Below are 22,968 nucleotides of genomic sequence, written 5' to 3' on the forward strand. Positions count from 1 at the left end.
AGAAAAATCTGATAATTGCAACAAACTAATAAAGTAACAATCTGTATGCAATAAGTTTCAGTATATATCTTCTATTTATGTTTATAGAATTTGTGGAACTTTGTACAATGTAAGACACAAAGATTCCTGAGAAAAGAATAATGCAAGTAGCAGAGACATACTACAAGGAATGAAATACTAGTATTTACTCATGGTCCCCTCATCCTTTCGACAAAACTTCTTCCTCTTTCTTCGAAGTGACGCCTCTTCACCTCAAGCTTTTCCCCCACTTTCTTCCCCAATCCACGCATGCGCTCTTTCGTTCCCATTTTTTTTTGATTCGTATCATCGTCACCTGTTGTAAAGAAACGTGATGGAGAATGCACACGGGTATCCTGTATAGGCTCTATACTCCTGGTGGTAGATTCGTGCATCTTCTCATCCTTCAGTAAAGGGGCTCTAAGATCTTGCGAAGAACTGCTGTTTGACATTGACTCGCCTGTGGAACTTGATGAAGATACACGGGGGCCTACGGATTCACCTATTCCTTCTGGGATAGAACCCGCATTCTTTGACACCTCATAGTCGACTTCTGACCTAGAAGAATTCCCATGGCTTGATGCAGCATTATGAGCTAATTCCCCAGGTTGGAAGGATGGTGCTTCTCGTCTTGAGCTCATACCAACAGAATCTTGATTGTTTTTATACCACATAAAAGGGGCAGCTTTCCTGGGGATCCAATCATCTTTCTCTGCCAACATCCAAGGAAGTATGATACTCTCACCGTTTGGAAGCACCAACGTTTCACGAATTGCTGCCTGAAAGAAAGATTGCAAATTCAGTGCAGCCATAAAATAAAGTTAAGCCATAAATGTGGGTTGCAGCCACAGTGCTGAGTCAGAAAAGAAAGTTAAAAGACAGACAATGCACAAACTTCCTAGAGAAAAAGGAAAGGTAAAAGAGTAGCCTAAACAATTCCAATAAAAAATGACTCACGAGAAATTCATTTAAATTCTCCCACAACTATATAATCTCAACAGTGGCGTCTAAATAGATGCAAATTCAGCAATCTCTCAGGAAACTAAAATTCATAAAAAAAATACTCATACAGACATACAACCAGATAAATGCATATAAAATAATATCGAAAGGGAACATTGAATTACTTGTCATATTTAAGGACCACAATTTTCAGTGTCCTAGATTATGAAAGAATAACAAGTCAATATAATTATTATGTTAATAAAGCAAATGTGCATATGCCTTTTACAATAATTATTTACATTTCCAATTTCCAAAACCAAAAAGAATAATTAAGAAAAGAAAGAAAAACAAATTTCATGACCACTTTATCAACAAATGAAGTTTCTCAGAAATGCATATTAAATTTGATGAGTTTGGTTAATAAAGATAGAGAAACTAGATGGCATTTTCATCTTATCACAATGGTCAAGGGTCAAGATGCCACACCAAACATGCTTGTAACTTGACATGAGACTTGTTGGCAGGGAGGCTCAATTTAAATTGAAATAACTGACTATTAAGTAGTGTGTGCTGAGCTTCTAAAACTTAACAAAATAAATTTGTCTAAGAGTGAGGATAAAAGGTTGAATGTGCAAATGTTTCGGTAAGGTATATCACTTCTAGATAAAGGATCTGACCTTGATTCGACTGATCAGAAACAAAGCTAGGCGAGCATTTGTAATTTTGTGGTCCCCCACAAATGAGTCCAAGTGAAATTGAATATCAGGCATCGAAGTAAACCCAAACCATATCTGATCAGAAGGTGGAGGCTTCATGCACACCTGTATTGTCCCACTAATAGAGGAAATCCTTATCCCCAATGAGAGAGGAACCTTCAACAAATGACAGATGATCATGTCAGTTAACAGGCTAATTTTATTTTAACTTTAACTTCATGTGTGCAACTGTTGCAGCATCATGCTCGCAAGAATATCCATAAGCTAGAGAAAGAACAGATACGACGAGTTTGGCGTATCAATAAGCCTCATTCTTTTCTGCATAATGCCCCCATTGGCCCATTCAATTATGTTTATCTTCTCTTTATTATACTGTTATGCTACACTTGTCAATCACAGAATTATGTTCCTGTATCTGAATTACTATACATGTATTCACACATACACATACATGCATGTATATGCAGGTACAAGAATGCATCACATTGCCATGGCCATACCAACATTTCTATACATTCATCAACCAAACAGTTTATTCACATGGAGTGACTATAAGGGAGGATGCAAAGTCCCTACATAACTACATATCTACCAGGGGAGGATTTTTAGATCAGTCAGTGTTGAGAAGTCATGGGAGTAGGCATATGAATCAAGTAGTTAGTCTCAAGGAAAAATATAAGGCAAGCTTCCTTTGCAGATAGCAGTTGGGATTCTTAAAATATTCTTGCAGTAAAATTGGCAGTTTTTTTGGTTTTTTTGTTGCCGTCATTTTGGGTGGTTCAGGTTCCCAAGAAAACAAGTGAAAAATAGAGGACTACCAACTAGTACTTCAAAATAACCTGGACGGAAGGAAATTTCAATCAGAACGCAAGCATGTCACTCAAATTACCACTTTATGGAAATGACGTCAGCAGCAATTACAGTTTGTGAAACACATAAATAATTCAGAGGACAGAATGTGCTTACTAACTTGTGACACTTGTTTCGTGATGGAATGTATTATTGACTTCCATTTAGACCCTTGAGCTGGTGAATTCCCAGAGTTTCTGGGATTGTCAGCATCATCTGCAAATTTATTTAACTAAAATGAGATGAAAAGGAATATTGGTGGGTTGATGTTGTTGGTGAAAAGAAGATCCAAATATATGCTAATATGAGAGCAAAGGAAACTGAAAATCATATTCCACAACAGATGTAACAACTTTCTACAGTCTTTCAGTCGTTCTCAATCACCATAAACTAAACTGTGCAATAGAAATTACTCCCTCCGTCCAACTTTACTGAGTCATATTCCATTTTGGGTCGTCCCTCACTACTTGAGTCATTCCCATTTATGGAAAAAATCAACATATTTAATTTCTATTACTTTGTTCTCTCTTCTACTTTACTCTCTCTTCAATTATCTATTTTATTTTCTCTCCTTTATTCGCTATTCACTTATCTACTTTATTCTCTCTCCATTTAACTCACAACCACTACTTTTTGTAAATCACGTGCCCAGAAGAAATGCCTCAAGTAAGGCAGGACGGAGGGAGTATAATCCAAGACAAGATATGTGAAAGTACAATCTCCGCAACTCATGATACATAAAATTTCACAATAGAAAAGACCAAGTACATAACTTTCCAAATTCAAACAAGATATAAGAAAGTACAATCTCTTTATCATCGATAAATTAAGTAACAGTTATATTCTCACCTGTATCATGATATCCTTCAGTGTTTGTCTCTTCACCCAGCTTCAACTGTTTCCCAAGATCCTCAAAACCTTCCAGAAGATCAGAGGGGACCTCACCATCACCGTTTCCATTGAGCCGTGTTTTCTCTTCTTCAACTTCTAATTCTCGAAGCTCAAGCCTTGTTATAATGTCCAGAACCATGCCACCTAAATACTCAACATCCATTTCCATGGACCATACCTCGTTCATATCCGAGGGAAGGACCCTCATTGCAAGGATTCGTGGAGGCAGAGTGCCAGGATCCACAGCTGTACATGTGACTTCACCAATGTAACTTGGGATTCGCATATTGGATAGTGCTCTCTGTAGCGTTATGAAGGAGAAAAAATTATGAAAACATAATTTGTAGTTTTGTAGCCACAAAACAAGTAAAACATGTTGTGAGTAAATCTAACACAGTGAGCTCCAATCCCCACATATTCGCTAAAAAAAACTTCTCTAATCATGGAAATCAACATACCACTTTTATTTCTAATTTTTCACAAATATTGTCCACTGGGAAGCTTGAGTTTTGAGTTCAGTAATAACTGAGGCTTTTGTGCCTCAAAGCAGAAATATATTTAGTCCATCCCCATAAATTCGGATCAATATAATAATCCAAGCCAAATAGTACAGAGAAGTTGGTATACCATAAAGCCCAATAGACATCCCTGAGATGGGCTAAGGCATCATTCAATCAGCAAATAAAGTTCCATGGAGTAAGTGAAAGAATAATGTACTGTAACTTTTATATTAATTATATTTCACCGGCTACTAACTTCAGCAAGAATCACTAGCTTAATTCATCCAAAAACCACATTAGGCCATGGTTGAGAACGAGCTGGTTTGGCCAGTCAACAACTCAACATGCAGTCTATACGATGAGTAAGAAGAAGAATTATGATGCATCATTTTGTTATCAATCAGGTGAAGCATGACAACTAAACAGAAATTTACATGATGCGTACGAAGAAGAATCACATTGTTAAGAACCAGATGGTGCATCATAATCAAACAGCAATGTAGATTTTTCTTTAAGATTAAGCAAGGGGGTATTTCCAAAGAAACAATGGTTAATTCTTTCACCGACCAATCTTCATAATTCCCGCCAACCCATTACCAGAACATTTGCAGCAACATATAGACAACTTACTCAGACATTAGGATTGTGAGGAAATATTTTATTTCTACAAAAAAAAGGCAATGTGCAACAGTGAAACAAAGAACCTATCTCAATCCCTCATCCTTCTATGTTTTATACTACTCCACAGCTTTTCTGGTACTTCCCATCCCAAGGGCATTCCACTAATACAACATGAGGCGAAGTTGTAAACAGAATTTGCAAAAAAAAAGGACAAATATATGCAGCAATCTCACACTCTAAGAACAATGTCACAATTTGAGTCAAGAGCCTTTGTCCTAGCGGCAAGGAGCTTAGACATTATTGCATGAGGTGCTGAGTTCGAGCCCTCTTGACATCAGTTGTAATTTACTCCTATCTATAGTATAAGAGTTTATTTGTAATTTCCTCCAAAATTAACAAGAAATAATTTTTTTTTTAAAAAAGAACAATGTCACAATTTGACAATAGAAGATAACATCTAATGGCATATCATAGAGAGACAACATCTCATCACAGAAGAGCACACTGAAAATAAGAACAAATAATTTTAAAAACCTGAATTCGAGTGTGTAAAGAACTCCTAAGCTGCAAGTTGTTCTTAGCATCAAAGAACAGCCGTGAAATAACCATATTCAAGCACAGTGTGCCTTCATCTACATACTTCTCTTTGGAATCTGCCTCAGATAATCCAGATAATTCTAAGGAGGGTGAAACTGATGATGTCATGCTAGTGTCAGCAAAATAAGCATTAGGAAGTTTTGCCGTTGTATCAATTTTAGCTGATCCATTAGGCAAGACCATGTCTTGGGATGAATAAGACGTAGAAATTACTTTTCTTTCTTCATGTCCAGAAATTGACGGGCCACTTGGTTTATAGTCATGCGCACTTTTGGAAGCCTTTTTAGCTAGTTTCTTCAGAAAATGCCGAACCCTTGAAGAAGAATTATCAAGTTTATCTGTCCTATTAACGGGTTCAGCATTAACACCTCCTGAAGGTTTTATAAAAGAAGGATATCCAGCATTAAGTGATGCTAGGTAATACTGAAACTCCATAGTCAGCTTGGAAAACCATGCATTTTTTTCTCCATCATCGCAGGAAGCGAGGCGAAGGACTTTACACCAGGACTCCTTCTCCCATGCCGTCTCCAGATATAGGTAAATAATTTTGGACCCTTTATATATAGCTAAATCCTTGCTCTCTACTTGAATTGGGTACCTTTTCACCCTGGCAATCATAAATTTTGAAAGTGAACTACTATAAATTCAATAATTTCCATCAAAACAAGATAAGAACTAGTAGGGCAGCAATCCTGTAAGATAAATTATGCAAGAAAAAAAACTGAAACAAAGTTGGATCAAACAAATGAGAATGATTTTCTCATGAGAAAAGAAAATTTGCGTCATTATCTTTGTTATTAAAGTCCATTCCAACCACCTGAAGGGTAGGCTATAGCCTATATAGATATTTGTAAGATTTGAAACAATGTTCAGGAAAACTCAATTACCATTTTCTTGATGGAAGATCAGTAGCAGAAACAGCAACAATTGTGCACCCCTTTAGTGGAATCTCCACACGGGAAACATCCGCTTCCATCAGGATGAGATAATGATCTCTAATTCTTGCATTTTTCCTAACAGGGGTCACCTCCAGAATTTCTTTTTTTCTCCTTTGCTCTTTTGGCACTTTATCTTCATGCCTAGATTTTGGAATTTTATCAGGTTCTAGAATCCATAAGGTCCCCTGAAAGCAAAAGTGTAATCCAGAAATAAGAACAGGGAATAGATTAACAAGAAACTTAAAAAAACTGAAGCAACGACACAGGCATAAACATGATAAGCATGAAGAATGAAGAATGAAGAATGACAAGAAAATAGAAACATATTATTGAAGATAATCACATCAAAAAATGAACAATGATAGATAATGAAAACCTGCATTTTGATTCATTCTTCAATTTTTGACTAAGTTCTAAAATATGACCAATATCATGAGACCAGTATCATAACACCGGAATTTGATTCTCTTTTACATGTTATTATGTACTGTGTATTATAAATAAGTTGTAACTTGTAACTAAGTTAATGTTAGCATGGTTATGGAGATGTTCCAAAGTATTTAGGCAAATCATAATCAAGCATCTGGTACACTAATAACTCCCAAGTCAAAATGCTGAATTTCATTTTCATGGTGTAACATCATAGGAAACATGATGCCTCGTTTTCACAGCATGACAAATAGTCAAGATAACTAGACAGTGACAAAATTCCCAATTCCCCTAAAGAAATTCCCCTCTGGATCCGTGAGCAACCAATAAAGTTGCTAATTGCAAAATGAAGGAGAACACATAATTTATTAATTTTCAATTCACACATAGAGACAGAGAGGTCGATACAAACACAAGAATCTGGTACAAGAAAACGGAGATTCCAATAATAACCGAATTTCGAAGCCGATCAAAGCTTCTACTTTTTTATCTATATTCGGAAGGGGATAGCAATCTTTAGGACAGTGCTTGTTTAGATCGGTAAAATCTATGCACATCCGCCATCCTCCTCCTTTTTTCTTGATCATCACAGACGGCGCCAGTGATGAAGCGGCGAATTTTCAATGGTAATTAATGCACGTAAAAATAAATTACGACACAGAGGTTTTACGTGGTTCGATTTACTGAGGTAAATCTACGTCCACGGGGAGAAATGGGGGCAGGTTTGTATTGCTTGATCTGCGAATTACAGCTTACAACACTGGCCTGCTTTATGATATTCTCTCTAGAGAGCTTTTTTAGAGTTTAAAAGAAGAAGCAGAAGACCTTATCTATCTGACCTAGGTTCTATTTATACAGTGAACTAAGATCGTGGCATGCAGCATTTATTAGGTAGTGGATGTCGTGGAGATCGTGGCGACCTTGCATGGGTCCACTATCCTGCATGAGTTAATGACTGCTTGACACCACTAAATAGATCGTCGGTGTAGGGGAGGTGGAAATCTTGTATGAGTCCACTATCTCCTAGTTCGGTCGAATACTGAGACCGAACTGCTGAATTATTGCCGAGCAGCTTTTGCCGATCTGAGAGTAGAGCTTGATGCCGACCTGAGAGCAGAGCTTGATGAGTTGGCTTTCACCGAGCTGTAGGCTGGGGCCGAACTCTTTGGTTGTACCGAACTGAACTCTTTAGTCACGCCGGACTGATACTTTTTAGTCATGCCGACCTGAGAGCAGAGCTTGATGAGTTGGCTTTCACCGAGCTGTAGGCTGGGGCCGAACTCTTTGGTTGTACCGAACTGAACTCTTTAGTCACGCCGGACTGATACTTTTTAGTCATGCCGAACTGATACTCTGTCTTGGGCTTTACTGCTGTTGGGCTTGTTTAGTACGTACTCCATCACTACCCCCCCCGAAAAGCGAAGTGAATCACTTCGGCATTCTGGAAAAAAGTATGGGGTAAGTTGATGTTTGTCCACGGTCTCATGAAGTGAACTCTTCTTTGACCGGACTTGGTTTGTGTCCTAATTTGGCGAGTTTTATCGCTCGGATCGGACTTTCCGTTGTCCTAATTTGGGGATCGGACTTTCCCTTGTCCTAATTTGGGGATCGGACTTTCCCTTGTCCTAATTCGGCGAGTTTTATCGCGTGGATCGGACTTTCCCTAGTCCTAATTCAGGCAAGTTTTATCGCGAGAATTGGACTTTTGTTGCAGTTCGTTTCAGACGAAGTGCTTGTTTAAGCTGAATTGTGGTCTTGTATCCTCTTTAGAAGCTTTGACGCACAATCGTGGGCTTGTTGCAGCTCGTTTCAGACGAACTGCTTGTTTAAGCTGAATTGTGGTCTTGTATCCTCTTTAGAAGCTTTGACGCACAATCGTGGGCTTGTATATGTTCTAAGAAGGGGATCAGTCTTCGAAGAACAAGATACCTCAGTAACATTTGTAAGAGACGACACGCACAGAGACAGACAAAACACACAAACAAAACGCACAGAGACAAATAAAGACCAAGTAAACCAAATAAAGCACATTGAGCAAACAGGACTCAAGACTGACTGACCGGACTGTCTCTTACAAATGGAACTTTTTGAGGTTGGAAATGTGCCATGTTCGGGGTACCTGTTCTCCTGACATGTGAGCCAATTTGTAAGACCCTTTGCCGAGGACTTCTGATACCCGATACGGACCTTCCCATGTGGGTTCGAGCTTGCCCAGCTTTTCTGCTCGGCTTACTTCATTGTTTCTCAGGACGAGATCTCCCACTTGAAATTGCAGCTTCTTCACCCTTTGGTTGTAATACCGGGCTACTTGCTCCTTGTACTTGGCTGCTTTTATGCATGCCAATTCTCTTCTTTCTTCGGCAAGATCTAGCTCGGCTCTCAGTCCGTCGTCATTCATTTCTGAGGAGAAATTTAGAGTTCGGGGACTGGGTACGCCGATCTCCACCGGAATTACGGCTTCAGTGCCGTACACCAGACTGTATGGAGTTTCACCATTGGAGGTTGTGGGTGTAGTTCGGTAGGACCATAGGACTTGAGGGAGATTTTCTACCCATTGTCCTTTGGCTTGTTCTAACCGAGCTTTTAACCCTTTCACCAGGATACGATTTGTTACCTCCGTTTGTCCGTTTGCTTGTGGATGAGAGACCGAAGTGAACCGCTGTTGAATATTCAGCTCTTGGCACCAATTCTTGAACGTCTTGTCGGTGAACTGAGTCCCGTTATCCGAGATGAGGATGTGGGGTATGCCAAATCGGCACACTATGTTCTTCCAGACGAAATCCAATGCCTTCGAGCTCGTTATCGTAGCTAATGGTTCAGCTTCTACCCACTTCGTAAAGTAGTCCATGGCAACGACTAGGAATTTCATTTGCCGAGGAGCTTGAGGAAGTGGTCCCACTATGTCTATGCCCCATTGCATGAAAGGCCAAGGGCTTTGCATAGTGGATAGATCGGTCTGCGGCATTCTTGGGATATTTGCATGGATTTGGCACTTCGGGCATGTCTTGACGAGCTGCACTGCTTCTTGTACCAAGGTTGGCCAATAATATCCCCATCTTAGAACTTTTTTAGCTAAAGCTCTAGCTCCGATGTGGCTACCGCACGACCCTTCATGAACTTCTCTGAGGATGTAGTCCGTCTCTTCTGGTCCTACGCACCGCAATAACGGCTGGAGGTAAGACTTTCTAAAGAGGACTCCTTCATGAAGTTCGTACCGAAGTGCTCGGCACGTGATCTTCCGAGCTTCTCTCTTATCTTCGGGCAATTGTCCTTGATCCAGATACTGCAAGATCGGCGTCATCCAGTTCGGCGAGCTGGATATTGAATGTACCTCGGCTTCATCAATGCTTCGATGCATTAATTCTTCCGCCTTTGAGCTCGGATCTGAGGCCAACTTACTTAAGGTATCTGCTCGGCTATTTTCCGCTCTGGGAACGCGGATTATCCGAAAATAGGAGAAACTTCGGCTGATGCTTTGCGCTTTGTCCAAATACTTCTTCATTCTCTCGTCACGGGCTTCACTGGTACCCAACATGTGATTTACTATGACTTGTGAATCACAATGGACTTTGAGAGATTTGACGAGCAGACTTTGCTCTAACTGAAGTCCGGCCAGGAGGGCTTCGTACTCGGCTTCATTATTAGTAGTGGGGAATAGGAACCGAAGTGAGTAGGTTACCTCGTGTCCGTCGGGAGCGACGAGTAAAATACCAGCTCCACTTCCCATCTTGTTTGAAGCTCCATCTACGAATCCGCTCCAGCAGTCTGGCGGCTCTACTTCGGATTCCAAGGGCTGTGCAAGTTCGGCATTGGCAGACTTTTTCTGTTCGGCAATGACAGGGATTGCTTGATCGAACTTGGCCTCTGTAAGAAAATCTGCCAAGGCTTGTCCCTTGATGGCTTTCCGAGGTAGGTACTCGATCGAGTGTTCTCCCAGCTCTATGGCCCATTTGGCGATTCTGCCTGATGCTTCTGGCTTGGTCAAAACTTGCCGAAGAGGCAGATCGGTTAAGACACATACCTTGTGAGCATAGAAGTATGGCCGCAGTCTCCTTGCTGCATTTACTAACGCCAGAGCAATTTTTTCCAGAGGTTGATACCTTGTTTCTGGACCTCTTAATGCTCGGCTTGTAAAGTAGATGGGAAACTGCTTTAGGCCTTCTTCTCGTACAAGCACCGCGCTGATGGTTTGATCTGATGCCGCTAAGTATAAGAATATTACTTCGGCTTCGGTTGGAGCAGAGAGAATAGGAAGCTCGGCTAGATAACTTTTGAGCTCGTCAAAGGCCTTTTTCTGCTCGGCTCCCCACTCGAACTTTGGTGCTTTTTTCAACACTTTGAAGAACGGCAGTTGCTTTTCGGCTGCTTGGGAAAGGAATCGATTCAGTGCGGCTAGACATCCGGTTAGCCTTTGCACGTCATGTATGGACTTCGGCATTGCCATGTTTTGAATGACTTGAACTTTTGAAGGGTTTGCCTTGAGTCCGTCCTTTGAAACCCAACAACCCAGAAATTTTCCTGAATCTACCAAAAAGGTACATTTTTGGGGGTTGAGTTTGAGGTTGGCTTTCCGGAGCACGTCGAGAGTGGATTTGAGGTTGTCTTCGTACTCCGAAGTGCTTTTGCTTTTGACAACTATGTCGTCGACATACACTTCAACCTGTTTCCCGATTAGGTGCCGAAAAAGCTTGTCTACCATCCTTTGATAAGTGGCTCCGGCATTCTTTAAACCGAATGGCATCTTTTTATAAGCGAAAATGCCGAAATCGGTGATGAAAGCTGTTTTCGGAGCGTCACTCTCATCCATCAACACTTGGTGATATCCTTTGTATAAATCAAGAAAACAGAAAATTTCGAAGCCGATCAAAGCTTCTACTTTTTTATCTATATTCGGAAGGGGATAGCAATCTTTTGGACAGTGCTTGTTTAGATCGGTAAAATCTATGCACATCCGCCATCCTCCTCCTTTTTTCTTGATCATCACAGACGGCGCCAGTGATGAAGCGGCGAATTTTCAATGGTAATTAATGCACGTAAAAATAAATTACGACACAGAGGTTTTACGTGGTTCGATTTACTGAGGTAAATCTACGTCCACGGGGAGAAATGGGGGCAGGTTTGTATTGCTTGATCTGCGAATTACAGCTTACAACACTGGCCTGCTTTATGATATTCTCTCTAGAGAGCTTTTTTAGAGTTTAAAAGAAGAAGCAGAAGACCTTATCTATCTGACCTAGGTTCTATTTATACAGTGAACTAAGATCGTGGCATGCAGCATTTATTAGGTAGTGGATGTCGTGGAGATCGTGGCGACCTTGCATGGGTCCACTATCCTGCATGAGTTAATGACTGCTTGACACCACTAAATAGATCGTCGGTGTAGGGGAGGTGGAAATCTTGTATGAGTCCACTATCTCCTAGTTCGGTCGAATACTGAGACCGAACTGCTGAATTATTGCCGAGCAGCTTTTGCCGATCTGAGAGTAGAGCTTGATGCCGACCTGAGAGCAGAGCTTGATGAGTTGGCTTTCACCGAGCTGTAGGCTGGGGCCGAACTCTTTGGTTGTACCGAACTGAACTCTTTAGTCACGCCGGACTGATACTTTTTAGTCATGCCGACCTGAGAGCAGAGCTTGATGAGTTGGCTTTCACCGAGCTGTAGGCTGGGGCCGAACTCTTTGGTTGTACCGAACTGAACTCTTTAGTCACGCCGGACTGATACTTTTTAGTCATGCCGAACTGATACTCTGTCTTGGGCTTTACTGCTGTTGGGCTTGTTTAGTACGTACTCCATCAATTCCCTTAAACGCCATCGTATTATTCAATTCTAGAGAGAGAGATTAGTAGGCAGAGAGAGTAGTCTAACTGCAATTGCAAGCAAAGAGAGATGAAATTCGCAGTCAATGCAGCAGACAAATTATTTTGGGAGATTCAATTTTTAATGAATTTGGCGAAATTCGAATTCGCCGGAAATTGATTATACGTCAAATATTTACTTTTTTCACAAAATTTAAAAATCGATTTCCTTCATTAAATACAGCATATCTTATTTGGTATTATTAGGCATGGAATTTATGATGGCTATTTTGTTGAACATGGTTTTTTTTCAAATTATCCACCTAAGAGGAGATTGTTTAGACAAAATTAGATGGTAGAGTATTAAATTAGTTGCACCTATATATACAATGGAAAATTGTACTATTGGCCGGTAAAATGGTTGCTGCATAAATTAAAGGGGTAATTTCACTGAATAAAAATAGTACTATTAATATAGAATTTTATACACTCAAATAGATTAAAATATTATTTGGGACAGATTTGCTGGGAAACCGTTGGACCTGAGTTATTGAATTTTTTCAACCAATAACAAAATTCAGTTACATTTTATTAAATCACATAAGATATTTTCGCCGCTGGTAATGCGATTACAAAACCTTTAGAAGCCAGATATGGTTATCCTCTTATTTAAATGTAGTTGGATTTTGTCATTGGTGGAAACAACTCAACAATAATTTAAGTTTGTGATATTATAATTCAAATTTAAAGTTTGTGGAATAAACAATTTTTTTTAAAAAATCATAGAGGCTAATATCCTTGTTTAAAAGGTTGTTACATAAATTTTAAACAAATATATAAGTCATTAGGGGAAGAAGATAATCAAATAATCATATCTTTTGTTTAGTCGACCAGTACTTCTAGGAGTCGTTTGGTTCGTATGTTAACTCATGTTTACGTTTCATATCATACTTATACCAGTTGTTTGGTTGCCATGTTTGATATTAGATGGCCCGGTCGAGGCCCGTAAGGCCCGCACTGTTCACACTACAAACCCCTGACCCAAATCACACTTGTGGGGGCTGGTTTATTATCATGGCTCGAATGCCCAGCCCCGACAAACCTCCACTTCTCCATTATGCCCTCCCTATTTTCACAATTTGAAGATTGAAAACAAATCCTCTCTCCACTTCTCGTTTCCCCTCTTGTGTGTATCCAGTCAGTGCAATCACCAATTCGACGCCGGACGTTGAGCAGCCAGTGAAGTCTTCATCGATCCCAGCGAGAACGGTAAAACTCAGTTCTGTTACATTTTTCCCCCTTGATAAGCAAGCGCCGACATACAACTATCGGCGTTAGGGCTCCGATTCAGCTACCGGAATCGGTCGACATAAACATCATCAAGTTTTCTCCCAATTTCGGACGGTTAGTTTTATTTTTTACGTGCTTGATTTTCCAGATCTCCTTTTGTGCTTTATTTTTATGTGCTTGAGTTTCCAGATCTCATTTTTGGGCTTTATTTTTATGTGCTTGATTTTCCTGATGTCACACTGTAATTGAACTCACAGTGCAAAAATTAGAAATTGTATCTGTTCATACTTTGAGTTTTTCAATTTTGTGTATGTGTACGTGCATCACATGGCTGTGTATTTTCCGGGTCTTTCTTGTGGTGCGATGACTACCATTCTCGGAATGGGAATGGCAAGCAACCGACATATGTGAAGAGTCAATTGTATCGGCCTAATAAACAAATGTGGTCCAGTGAGGAAGCGAAAAATAAAAAACTCATCAAGAACACTAGTGATTGTGGGGTCTGCGGCCGCTGTCGTGTGGAAGCTCGGGTGAACCTCTTGTTGGCTGGAATGGGTTTAGTTTTATTATTGGTTGGATTTGTGCTAGGGAAAATGGTGTAGTTTGTTTATGCAAAATGTGTGACAAAGAGTCAAAGACTCCCTACTTATTATGTAGTTTTCTATTCATCAATTATGCTTTTGGTATGACATTTGGTGAATCAGCTACATGCACTTTTGTTTTGAATTAAATGGTTTATAATTTGAATATTATGTCGTTTATAACCATGCAGTATTGATGTCAATGGGGTAGGTGTTGTAGTTTTGATTTGTAGCTTCTTTTGCGGGATATGCAAAATCACTTCAATGAATTATCTTTAATGCTACAAATGGGGGATTTGATATGATGCAACCACATCACTCGCCGCATAGAAATGAATGAGGGGTAGATAAGAGTGATGGAGGGTAGGAAATGTGCTCATAAATGAGGAAGAAGAATAGATTCTATATTTGTCCCCTCAAACTATCATTTTGAAACTATCATTTTGTTCCCTCAAACTATCATTTTATGATGCAAAAGTATCATTTTATCCAACCAAATAACTCAAACAATCAATTTATCATGCAAAAGTATCATTTTATCATCCAAAAATCTAAAACTATCATTATTAAACAAAAGTATCATTTTATCATTTGAAACTATCATTTTAACCCCTCAAACTATCATTTTACGATGCAAAAGTATCATTTTATCATCAAAAAAATCTAAAACTATCATTATTAAACAAAAGTATCATTTTATCATTTGAAACTATCATTTTATCCCCTCAAACTATCATTTTACGATGCAAAAGTATCATTTTATCATCAAAAAAATCTAAAACTATCATTATTAAACAAAAGTATCATTTTATCATTTGAAACTATCATTTTATCCCCTCAAACTATCATTTTACGATGCAAAAGTATCATTTTATCATCCAAAAAATCTAAAACTATCATTATTAAACAAAAGTATCATTTTATCATTTGAAACTATCATTTTATCGCCTCAAACTATCATTCTATGATGCAAAAGTATCATTTTATCATCCAAAAAATCTAAAACTATCATAATGAAACAAAAGTATCATTTTATCATTTGAAACTATCATTTTATCCCCTCAAACTATCATTTTATGATGCAAAAGTATCATTTTATCATCCAAAGAACTAAAACTATCATTATGAAACAAAAATATCATTTTATCATTTGAAACTATCATTTTATCCCCTCAAACTATCATTTTACGATGCAAAAGTATCATTTTATCATCAAAAAAATCTAAAACTATCATTATTAAACAAAAGTATCATTTTATCATTTGAAACTATCATTTTATCCCCTCAAACTATCATTTTATGATGCAAAAGTATCATTTTATCATCCAAAGAACTAAAACTATCATTATGAAACAAAAATATCATTTTATCATTTGAAACTATCATTTTGTCCCCTCAAACTATCATTATGCAAAAGTAGTTGGTTTGAACATATAAAATGTTAATTAATGACGTAGCAATATTAATCAGATTATCCATAGTGTTTAAGAACGAAATTAATCAATGTCAATATCACTCTCATCTCATGTATTAAATCATTCCACAATAAGAACACAAATCTAACCATTCAACACTAGCTACTGAGCTAAAATATAGAACTCCATTCTATAAGAAAAAATATATGTTTAAAATATAGTGATTAAATGTTTTTTTTCGTAAATAAAAATTTGAATATTCGCCTTCAATATATTCTATTGTAAATATGCAAAGCCCGAATTTTGTTTAATAATGATAGTTTTAGATTTTTTGGATGATAAAATGATACTTTTGCATCATATAATGATAGTTTGATGGGATAAAATGATAGTTTCAAATGATAAAATGATACTTTTGTTTAATAGTGATAGTTTTAGATTTTTTTGATGATAAAATGATACTTTTGCATCGTAAAATGATAGTTTGAGGGGATAAAATGATAGTTTCAAATGATAAAATGATATTTTTGTTTAATAATGATAGTTTTAGATTTTTTGGATGATAAAATGATACTTTTGCATCATATAATGATAGTTTGAGGGGATAAAATGATAGTTTCAAATGATAAAATGATACTTTTGTTTAATAATGATAGTTTTAGATTTTTTTGATGATAAAATGATACTTTTGCATCGTAAAATGATAGTTTGAGGGGATAAAATGATAGTTTCAAATGATAAAATAATATTTTTGTTTAATAATGATAGTTTTAGATTTTTTGGATGATAAAATGATACTTTTGCATCATATAATGATAGTTTGAGGGGATAAAATGATAGTTTCAAATGATAAAATGGTACTTTTGTTTAATAATGATAATTTTAGATTTTTTTGATGATAAAATGATACTTTTGCATCGTAAAATGATAGTTTGAGGGGATAAAATGATAGTTTCAAATGATAAAATGATACTTTTGTTTCATAGTGATAGTTTTAGATTTTTTGGATGATAAAATGATACTTTTGCATCATAAAATGATAGTTTGAGGGGATAAAATGATAGTTTCAAATGATAAAATGATATTTTTGTTTAATAATGATAGTTTTAGATTTTTTGGATGATAAAATGATACTTTTGCATCATATAATGATAGTTTGAGGGGATAAAATGATAGTTTCAAATGATAAAATGATACTTTTGTTTAATAATGATAGTTTTAGATTTTTTTGATGATAAAATGATACTTTTGCATCGTAAAATGATAGTTTGAGGGGATAAAATGATAGTTTCAAATGATAAAATGATATTTTTGTTTAATAATGATAGTTTTAGATTTTTTGGATGATAAAATGAAACTTTTGCATCATATAATGATAGTTTGAGGGGATAAAATGATAGTTTCAAATGATAAAATGATACTTTTGTTTAATAATGATAGTTTTAGATTTTTGGGATGATAAAATGATACTTTTGCATCGTAAAATGATAGTTTGAGGGGATAAAATGATAGTTTCAAATGATAAAATGATACTTTTGTTTCATAATGATAGTTTTAGATTTTTGGATGATAAAATGATACTTTTGCATCATAAAATGATAGTTTGAGGGGATAAAATGATAGTTTCAAATGATAAAATGATATTTTTGTTTAATAATGATAGTTTTAGATTTTTTTGATGATAAAATGATACTTTTGCATCGTAAAATGATAGTTTGAGGGGATAAAATGATAGTTTCAAATGATAAAATGATACTTTTGTTTAATAATGATAGTTTTAGATTTTTGGGATGATAAAATGATACTTTTGCATCATAAAATGATAGTTTGAGGGGATAAAATGATAGTTTCTAATGATAAAATGATACTTTTGTTTCATAATGATAGTTTTAGTTCTTTGGATGATAAAATGATACTTTTGCATCATAAAATGATAGTTTGAGGGGATAAAATGATAGTTTCAACTGATAAAATGATACTTTGTTTCATAATGATAGTTTTAGATTTTTGGATGATAAAATGATACTTTTGCATCATAAAATGATAGTTTGAGGGGATAAAATGATAGTTTCAAATGATAAAATGATAGTTTCAAATGATAGTTTCAAATGATAAAATGATACATTTTGGCGCGGTATACCGTACCGTTCCAACCCTAACAAAGACTCCCTACTTATTATGTAGTTTTCTATTCATCAATTATGCTTTTGGTATGACATTTGGTGAATCAGCTACATGCACTTTTGTTTTGAATTAAATGGTTTGTAATTTGTATATTATGTCGTTTATAACCATGCAGTATTGATGTCAATGGGGTAGGTGTTGTAGTTTTGATTTGTAGCTTCTTTTGCGGGATATGCAAAATCACTTCAATGAATTATCTTCAATGCTACAAATGGGGGATTTGATATGATGCAACCACATCACTCGCCGCATAGAAATGAATGAGGGGTAGATAAGAGTGATGGAGGATAGGAAATGTGCTCATAAATGAGGAAGAAGAATAGATTCTATAAATATGAACCTCATTGGTGTAGAAAAACACAAGTATCTCATTTCTCTCTTTCAACTTCGATAGCATCAAAATGGCAATGGACTCACCCCTCCAAAGCTCATTTCTTTACCGGGGCAAATGGAAGCATGAAATTGACACCATCATTCTCACCACCATGGCTCGCCTAAAAAAGGAGTATGGTTGTGAGGGTTCGGTATTCCCCAGCCACTTTATTGTCGAGGCTCAGTCCGTGGTGGAGTATCATTTCGGCGTGACGTTTGAATGGTTCGAGATTGTGGATCGCCTTCACTTCTTGGAACAGCGCTATAGGACCTTCAAAGAGCTCCTTGGAATCGCAGGTACATATTGGAATGAACCGAGCAACAAGATCATCGTCTCGGCGAACACGTGGGCAAGCCATCTCCCTGTAAGTTCTACGCTCTATTTGTAGAAAAGTTAACATATTATGAATATTTAAAGATGATGTATTAAAGCCTCCCAAAATCGGAAACCCTAGAGGGGTAGAAGAGTCATGGATGGTGAAATTTCTTCATTAAACATTGTAAGATGGGCCTAAACACTCAACAGTGAAACCAAACAGCAGGTTTATATACCAAACATAACCTGAGCCCATCTAGAAGCCCGAACATGTCCTATACCAAGCAAACGAACCAAACGACCCCCTATAGTCCTAGAGAGAGAGGTTATGCTTGGTATTTTTCAACTAATATCTACTTTAATTCATTCTATTATTATTGTTCTGTTAATTCAAGATTTATCATGTGACAACTCGGATTTCAAACTAAACTGTCTAATTGTCAGATCATGTAATTTTAGAATTGTGATAATATATGAAAACAAAAAATATAGACTTGAAAAACTAAAAATGTCACAACCGCATTTTGCTAAGGATAGCGAAAGCGGGTAAACCGCGACTAATGAGAAGGATTAAAGAAACGGGGAAAGAAAAGGGGTAGAACTAGAGGTCCCCAATCCGAACCGAACCGGCCCGGAACCGTCACCGGCGGTTCCGAACCGGAACCGTCGGCGGCGGTTCGAACCGGCACCAGAACCGTCGGTTCGGCCGGGCCGGTTCCGGTTCCAATTTTTCGGTAACCGTAACCGGCGGTTCGGAACCGCCGGTTCGGCGGTTCCCGGCACAATTTCAGGCCTACTCCTAGCCTTTTCAGAAACCGGGCCCGCGGCCGCCGGATTTGACCGAAACCATGGGCGGAAACCGCCGGTTTCCACCGGCAAAACCGGCGGTTCCGCCGAAAACCGGCGGTTCTGGCGGCAAACCGGCGGTTCCCGCCGTTTTTTCCAAATTTTGAAAATTCAAACGGACGCCTAAACCGCCGGTTTCCGCAGAAAACCGGCGGTTCCGGCGGTTTCTGCCGTGTTTTTCAAAATTTTTTTTTTAAATCACAATTTTCCCCTATAAATACCCCCCAATCCTCTTCATTTCTACTCACCCCATTCTTGTGTAACTGTGTTAATAAGAATTTCTCTCTCAATCTCAATTTCTCTATTCTCCATTTGATAAGTATCTTATTGGTGAAAAAAGTGGGTATCTTTGGGGCAGATGGTACTGGAACACAAATTTATATATGGAATCTGGATGAATGGGGATCAGATTATAGTTTAAAATGGGAAGCTGGGTTCACTGGCGGGAGTTCGTTTCATCAGGCCATCAGGGTGGTATATTCATCTGAGTCCGACGATGAAACGAACTCCCGCCAGTGAACCCAGCTTCCCATTTTAAACTATAATCTGATCCTCATTCATCCAGATTCCATATATAAATTTGTGTTCCAGTACCATCTGCCCCAAAGATACCCACTTTTTCACCAATAAGATACTTATCAAATGAGGAATATCTTTTAATGATCTTCTAAGTCTTTTTTGTCAACACTTGTAAGTTGTAAATTTGTAATTGTTGTAACTTGTAATTGTTGTAACTTGTATTTAAAATTTTCGATTTGTAATTGTTGTAACTTGTAATTGTTGTAACTTGTATTTAAATTTTTCGATTTGTAATTGTTGTAACTTGTAATTGTTGTAAGTAACTTGTATTTAAATTTTTCGATTTGTAATTGTTGTAATTTGTAATTTTAAAGTTGTAATTTGTAATGTTAAGTAATAAGTTGTAATTTGTAATTTTAAGTTGTAATTTGTAAATTTTAAGTTGTAATTTGTAATTTTAAAGTTGTTTGTAGTTTGCAATTTTAAAGTTGTAATTTGTAATTTTAAAGTTGTAATTTGTAATTTTAAAGTTGTAATTTGTAAATTTTAAGTTGTAATTTGTAATTTTAAAGTTGTAATTTGTAATTTTAAAGTTGTAATTTGTATCAATAAAATTGCATTTGAACATCGCTTTATTCTAATTTTATTTATGCAAATATATCTACATATTTTACTTGAATTACAAATTTAAAATGCAAAAAAAAAACCGCCGAACCGGATGAACCGGCCCGGAACCGGGCAAACCTAGGCGGTTCCGCGGTTCACGTGAACAGGCGGTTCACGGTTCCGGAACCGGAACCGTCGATCCTTGGCCGGTTCGGTTCCGGTTCCATTTTTTTCCGAACCGGAACCGGCGGTTCCGAACCGTGAACCTCCGGTTCCCGAACCGTGGTGACGTCTAGGTAGAACTTGAAAAATTTGCACAAAGGCTAAGTCGATTGATAACATAAGATAGAAGCCAAGTATTCAATTACATGGTCTTGGAAATAGGATAAACATCTCATCAATAAATCAGAGTTTGATGGTGAGATTCTACAATTCTCACTTCACAAAAGCACAGCGGAATAAGTCCTTACTAAACGACTTCGTGTATGAAGACACGAATCGTTGGAAGATCAACTTGATTATTTAATAACATCGACTGCGATCATCACTCCATCCTTTTGACGTTCAACGTGCACATTTATAAATACATGCAGGGCTGCTGAGTACAGGAGTACTCAGTGGACACGTGCCAAAAAGCAAAACATACATTATATAGTTGTCAAGCCATCACAGTAACACACAGTGGTTTTTCTTAAAAGGCCTAAGCTTACTGAATTCTTTTGTGAGCTAAAAGTTCAACTGCAGACTAAGTTCTTTCATCATTCATAATTCATCATTCATCGTTCATTATTCCATTCATCATTCGCCATATCTAAACATTCAAGTGTCGGGGAGGTGGTTACCTCTCACGGTCACCCATCATTCCATTCCATTCCATTCCATTCCATTCAAGTGTCGGGGAGATGGTCACCTCCCACGGTCACCCATCATTCCATTCCATTCCATTCAAGTGCCGGGGAGGTGGTCACCTCCCACGTTCACCCATCATTCCATTCCATTCCATTCATCAAAGCAAACATTTATGGCATGACAACAACTTGAAAAGAATCATAGCTCCATTTTGAGAAAAAATGATATTTCATAATTTTACAATTATTTGATTTATATCCACACTAATGTGCTGGATATTAAAAGAAAGCCCACCTGATATGCTTATTCCTCAATTTAATTACTCGTGTAGGCCTCGCTCTGCCCACGGGAAAAATTCCTTTTGAAAATAAATAGCGTAGCACGCTAATTACTTGAACTATTTCTCCTTAGAAAGAATGCATGCACCCTATGGCATAGCGCCTATATCTTTAGTCTTGTCTCATAGGATCTCTAGTCCTTCCTCGGGCTTCACTAGGTTGTAGGTTATATTTATCCACTTTAACTAAATTCAGAGAATTTCTATATCTTTAAAATAAATACTTGGGTACCTATTTAATAAAGTATGGATTCTTGGAAAATCCCCCTCTAAATCTTTTCTTTGAATTTTTCTTAAGGTCGCCCATGGCGTTGCGGGGCGACGCCGGTCGGCCCTTCGCGTTCTCAACTTCATCATTCTTCCATCTTCGGAAGCGCAATAAATCATCCGGGAATTAATTAATTAAGTTCCAAGCTCAATTCCTTGAATTAATTCCAACAAACAATTAATATCTCGACCCAATCTATCTAATATCTAATTTGGCAGCCCAAATCCTTATTTAATTTTCGGCCCAGTTGTACTTCATCACAGCCCAACAATTTAATTGAGGCAGTCTACTATACTCAATTTATTAAATGGGACTTAGCCCAACAATTTAATTTCCTTGGCCCATCTTAAATTAATAAGGAGACACCAACCCAAATATGCTCCCTAGTGACTTCTCAATCCTCTCCCCCAAATTCACCTCACATTTCCTTCTTCTTAGGGTATCCACGGTAAGAATATCTCATTCATAGCCCAGCCATAATCTAGCCACAAACTGCTCCTGCCATATCATCAGCACTAAAAATTCTCATGTCACATCATCAGGACAAGCAAATAGCCTAGCAATAGCCTAGCCACATCACTCAAAATTATATAAAACAAATAATTGACAATCACACAAAATACGGAATTAAATTTACGACACAGATACGGGAAAATCCAATAATTTTATTTAAATTAATAAAAAGTACATTTACACAAATTACATAATTAAAAAAAAAACTAACGACGTGCAGTCCTCCGCGCCCAATATTCGTCAATTAAATCCTTTTGGAGTCGAATATGAGCATCCGTTTGGCGTATGTCGGCATGTGCTTGGAGGATGCCGGCTTCATCGTGCGGTACCCCCCTTCGTACATTGGGGGCGGCCATGTCGTGGCTTGGACCGGCTTCATTATCGTCGTTGGCCCAACTAGTCAGTTGTACACCTTCATCTTCGACAATCATGTTGTGCATGATAATACAGGCGTACATTATATCAGCAATGCAGTCGATATGCCACAAACGCGTTGGACCCTTAATTGCCGCCCATCGAGACTGGAGCACACCAAATGCGCGATCCACGTCCTTGCGCGCCGACTCCTGCCG

The 22,968-nt window shown here is 37.6% G+C and overlaps 1 protein-coding gene across 1 annotated transcript; it reads right to left on the reverse strand.

Moving 5' to 3' along the window:
• Positions 1 to 46: 46 nt before the first annotated feature.
• Positions 47 to 6,594, reverse strand: LOC121760934 (testis-expressed protein 2-like). Its single transcript, XM_042156525.1, has 7 exons — positions 6,452 to 6,594; positions 6,025 to 6,260; positions 5,075 to 5,744; positions 3,378 to 3,720; positions 2,650 to 2,744; positions 1,641 to 1,835; positions 47 to 797 (listed from the first exon to the last, which is right to left on the reverse strand). The coding sequence occupies exons 1-7, from the start codon at positions 6,455 to 6,457 to the stop codon at positions 189 to 191; spliced, it is 2,154 nt and encodes a 717-aa protein (XP_042012459.1). The 5' UTR covers positions 6,458 to 6,594; the 3' UTR covers positions 47 to 188.
• Between the last annotated feature and the right edge of the window lie 16,374 nt (positions 6,595 to 22,968).

Source organism: Salvia splendens, chromosome 13 (assembly GCF_004379255.2).
Source record: "Salvia splendens isolate huo1 chromosome 13, SspV2, whole genome shotgun sequence".
Lineage (NCBI taxonomy): Eukaryota > Viridiplantae > Streptophyta > Magnoliopsida > Lamiales > Lamiaceae > Salvia > Salvia splendens.

Coding starts and splice junctions, on each gene's coding strand:
- LOC121760934 (XM_042156525.1), bottom strand. Junction 5,745..6,024: donor GATCTTCCATCAAGAAAATG/GTAATTGAGTTT, acceptor TATGATTGCCAG/GGTGAAAAGGTACCCAATTC. Junction 2,745..3,377: donor TGAAGGATATCATGATACAG/GTGAGAATATAA, acceptor ATAAATTTGCAG/ATGATGCTGACAATCCCAGA.